Source organism: Penaeus japonicus, unplaced genomic scaffold (assembly GCF_977035675.1).
Source record: "Penaeus japonicus unplaced genomic scaffold, GWHDUDI00000001_assembly GWHDUDI00000027, whole genome shotgun sequence".
In the NCBI taxonomy this organism is placed as follows: Eukaryota; Metazoa; Arthropoda; class Malacostraca; order Decapoda; family Penaeidae; genus Penaeus; species Penaeus japonicus.
In genome coordinates this window covers 1,068,817-1,073,816 of record NW_028234429.1, presented here as the reverse complement: position 1 = coordinate 1,073,816, position 5,000 = coordinate 1,068,817, and the positions used below count along the sequence as shown (strand labels likewise).

The 5,000-nt window shown below is 40.6% G+C and overlaps 1 protein-coding gene across 1 annotated transcript in view; it reads right to left on the bottom strand.

Annotated features, from left to right (window-relative positions):
* LOC122256228 (uncharacterized) overlaps positions 1-5,000 on the bottom strand; it is a 45,725-nt gene that overhangs the window by 40,580 nt on the left and 145 nt on the right. The window contains exons 2-3 of the mRNA XM_086552464.1: positions 4,141-4,340; positions 3,119-3,254 (exon numbers count right to left, since the gene is read on the bottom strand). Coding sequence (XP_086408590.1) covers positions 3,119-3,254; positions 4,141-4,340 — 336 coding nt within the window. The remainder of the gene's footprint in view (positions 1-3,118; positions 3,255-4,140; positions 4,341-5,000) is intronic.

The following is a 5,000-nucleotide window of genomic DNA, read 5'->3' as shown; positions in this document are numbered from 1 at the left end:
GGTCAACTGAGGTCGTAATTGGATCAGTGCGAGGCTCATGATGTGGCTTGGATGGCAGACGTGGGAGGGGTCAGAGGTCAGAGGGATTTCCTGTCGTGCTGTGGGTTCGTAAGATATGCAAGTCATTTTTCTCGATGTCTGTTTGAATGAACCAGGTTGTTTGATCTTCTTATTGGATTTCAAAGTTGTTATATGCGCATAAAAAAACTAGTAAAATCAACACCTTCTTTAATTATATATATCCACAATTCATAACACAAAACGAGACACCTTAAAGACACCCTTATCCCCCAACCGTGTCCGCCCAATTGGGCTGTAGACCAGGAAGAAACAATGCAGTTAAAAAGCGAAACATCAGAGAGAAAATGGACTTTTCCGACAGAAGTTAATAATTCAGCTCCGGGTTCAGCGGGAGGAAAGCCGTTGACTTCTATCCACATTTCTTGTTTGTGTTTCATTTCAAATTTATATAAATGCGAAGAAGTCAAAAGAATAACGATATTCTGACTTCAGTCGGGGCTGCACATCGCCCCGACCGAGTTAACTCACTCACTTGGAAATAGCAGAACTCACCAAGTGCTGGCTGGGAGACTGTATTCGGATATATCGCACGATTATCGGCACATTATAACTCACACTAACGACACCGTTCCCGACACAACACGGGCGAGTCGGCAGGATAAACAACTAGGTGTTAATCCCCGAGAGGGAGGAAGTCGAAGGCAAAAACTCTCATCGGCCGAGTTAATGGCGATAATTCAGACCCCATATTTTCCCTAAGAATTCCGACGGGCCCCTGTAACTTCTCGAGAAAAGAAAAGAAAAGAAAAAAGAGTCAAATAAAGTGTGCGGTTCGAGACTTCAAATTTCGCGGTGACTGAGGAGAGTTCGGCTCAGTTTTGAAAAGTGAATACATGAATCTCGGGCCGCCTTCAAGCCGAGAGTTAGGGCGGCCGTGTTATAAACCAGAGGCTGAGGCACAGCGGACTCAGAGTCTCGTATTTCCACGCTCAGATTCCCTTTGTCTCCCCCCCTCCCCCTCTCCCTCTCCCTCTCCCCTCCCCCTCCCCCGCCCTCCCTCCTTCCTTTAATTTTCTTTGCGATGAGTTTATCTCTTCGGTTTCTTCTGGAATATTCGAAGCCTGGGAGGTGCGAAGACGAAAAGGGACGATTTCTGATGATGATGATGATGACGATGGCGATGACGATGATGATGATGATGACACATCAATAATGATGATGATAATAATGATAATAATAATAGTATTAATGATGATAAGTAATAATAATGATTATTATAATGATAACGAGAAGTAATTATAATAATTATTATGATAAGAACAATGATGATAATGATGTTGAAAATAATGACAGTGACGATAATGATTATAATGATGCTAATAATGATGCTAATAATGACAGTAATTATTATACTGATGCTGCTGATAATAAATGTGATGATGATAATGGCAATAATAACAATAGCAATAATTGAATTGATAATGATAATGATAATAGTGATAACGAAGATGATGATGATGATCCTGATACTACTACTTCTATTACTACTAATTTGGATAATAATAATGATTATACTGATATTGATTCCTATTATTGTTGTTATGATTACTATCATCATTAATATCCTCATTAACAGTAGTAGTAGTTATAGTAGCAGCAGTATTACTATTGGCATTATTTTTGTTATCACTGATGTTAATATCTATAGTGATAGCAGTAATGCTATTATTGTTATTATCACCATTATTATTATCATTATCATTTGTTTTTTGTTGCTATTGCCATCATTAATAAATTTTGTTATATCATCATCCACCATCATCAACACCATCATCCTCATTATTATTATTATCATCTTTATCATCATCCTCATTATTATCATCCTCATCATCATTATTATTATCATCATCATCATTTTCATCATCCCCATCATCATCATCATCATTATCATCATCACCACTATCACCATCCTCATCATCACCATCATTATCATCAACTTTATCCTAATCATTAATACTACTAGTAGCAGCAGTGGCCGTTGCGGTACGAGGAGAGTCCCCGAGCTAGCGAGTTCCCGCTCTGCCGGACAGGGTATTTGAGGTCCGGTGTCTACCTGAAGAAGACGTCGCCCTTGCTCTTGCATGATCTTGCAAGGGGATTCGGGACGTGAAGCCGTATCTTCATCTTCATTTCCATCCTCATCATTATCATCAATATCAATATTACCGTTATTATTATCAGCATCAGTCTTTCTCGTTATGATCATCACCGCCGCTATCATCATGATTATTGTTTTGTGTGTGTGGAAGTTGATTGTATTTTTTTTCCCTGTATGCATATAAACAAAAGCTGCGCATTTGATGATCACAAAGCTAATAAAAGAGCCTTTGGTATCCCAAACAAAAACAGATATGGAGGCAAGCAGCATATTAACATCGGAATAGTGAACCACCGAAAGCTACCATTCTATAAAAAAGAGTCTTGGCGAAAAACAAGATGTCATACATTTCTGTTTCATGAGATAGTCAAACTAGGGAACTATAACTGCAATAGATTCAACGCCGGGCAGCGCCGGATTATGGTATAACAACTCTGGATAGATGTACGAGCTCAGAGACTAATGTCGAGCAACTGGGAACAAGACACGCACCGGTGCGTACGATAACTTACCAGCGAGAGGTACGATAACTTGCTGTTTACAATTGAGAGAACAGAAAATGATTATAGTTTCCAGAGGTGCGATAAAAACGTAAATAAACTGAGCATACATATACACACACGTCCGAATACATAAAGGCGAAGACGAAGACCAAACTAAAACATCACACGCGTTAGATATTACTGGAAGGTCACTAAAGGCCGTGATATTTTAGGGTGAACAAGAGCAACTTTCCGCCCGAAACGACACGATCCGTAAATACGTAAATGGAGGGAAACAGAGCAGGGTCAACTCACGGACGACTAAATAAACAAAAAAGGAAGGGCGACGGAGCAGAGTCGCCTCACAGAAGTAAACAAAAAGGGCAGGAAATAAGAGTTCGAGCCTCTCACAACCGACCAGTAAACAAAGAAGGGAAACCGGGCCAAGTCAACTCACGGACGACGAGTAGTTCTCCAGCTCCAGAGTCTGTGTGGAACGACGGGGCTTCAGCCGACACCTCGCACTTGTATTTCCCGGACGTCTTGAGGGACACTTCCTTCAGGGTCACTTTGCGGTCGTTGCTCTTGTCTCTCTGTGAGGGAGCGAGGCAACAAGGGAGAATTTCAGTGAATGTAAATGATTGTTGAATGACGACGCTCGTGCTGTAGCGGAGGGAAGGGGCGATTAGAAAGTAAAATACATTATATTCTATACATACATACAACTATGCATCTATATCAATAATTATATTTATCCATTTATCTATCTATCTATTCATCTTCTTCCTATACATCAATACATCTATCTATCTATATATCTAACTATCTATATATGTGTGTATATGTATGTGCACACGCATATATATATATATATATATATATATATATATATGTGTGTCTGTGTGTGTGTACATATATATATATATATATATGTGCACATGCACATATATATATATATAAAGACTGACTGCATGTGTGCAGCAAATATTATTTACTGGCTGTGAAAAGACCATAAAGAAACTTTCCTTAGTACTGTATCTGAGCATCGAACAGCACACACACACGCATACACACACACACACACACAGATACACACACACACACACACACACACACACACACACACACACACACACAGATACATAATGTTACACAGACACCCATTATTGCACGTATAAACGCACATATTGCACACATATGAACGCACACACATAAAGACATTCACACATACACACACGTGCACATGAGCACTCGCTCCCTGTGCGTCGGCCATTAATATCCTGCACAGCGTCGTATATTAGCTGAATGATACCTATTTGCTCGGCGTCCAGGGGGGGAGGGGGCGCGATGTGGGTGGGGGCAGGGGGGGGGACGGGAGGTAGCGAGATATACAGCCAGAAGAGGTAGATGCATTAGTGTTATGAGGAGTTTGGATAAGGGAGGTAGGCTTAATGAGGAGCTATGAGGTGTGTCGATAACAGAGGTAGATGTTATTGGGGGTTCATTAGGTGTGAGGACTAGGCGGCGCTTGTTATAAAGGAGCGTGGGCGCTTGTTGTAAAGGAGCGTGGGCGCTTGGGTTCTGCTTTGTTTGGGTTCTTGTATTATGGGGCAGATTATGCACAATGGCAGATGGAGATGTGGCCTTGCGATGCAGTACAGCGTTCGGTTTAAGTAAAGCTAAAATGTCAGTCGTTGGACAATTTAACATTTTCGCAGCTATCAGGTTTTATATGTATGTAGTGTTTTTTTTCTTTCTTTCTTTTTTTTTCTCTTTTTTTTTCCTTTATAAAACTTAAGTATAGAAAGATGAGAGAGGTAAAGTATTTTCGAGAAAAATAACTTATTTATAATGCGGCTTCCCAGAATCTCGCTCATTCTCGGCTCTAATGCCCCTTTAAACCTTTAAACTTTTGTCATTCACTCTCTCTGATTAGCCTCCAAAAGAACAAATGTATTATGCACGAAGCCAAAAATCAATCGTATTCATTCATTCATTCTTTCTTCTCTTCATTCTTTCGCCCTCCTTTTAATCACAAGTGAACTATAATTTTTTCGGCTTCAGTGTGGGGAAATAACACATAATCGACCGGTCTATGATAGCCCCCCAGCCCGCCACATGTTGCATGCCAGCCCGATGAATAATTCAGTTTTAGCCCAGCAGCTCTCTTGATAATTTAGTATAGCCCGGCGCTCTCTACTGATTCATTATCGGGGCGCTGCAAGACGCCAGCCAACGTCTCCGTTATTTTGATTAAACCATTAACATTCCTGTTTTCGGCTAATGATCCACTTCGCAGCTAAATGACCCAATAAAGAGCTCTCGTCTCGCTCTCTCTC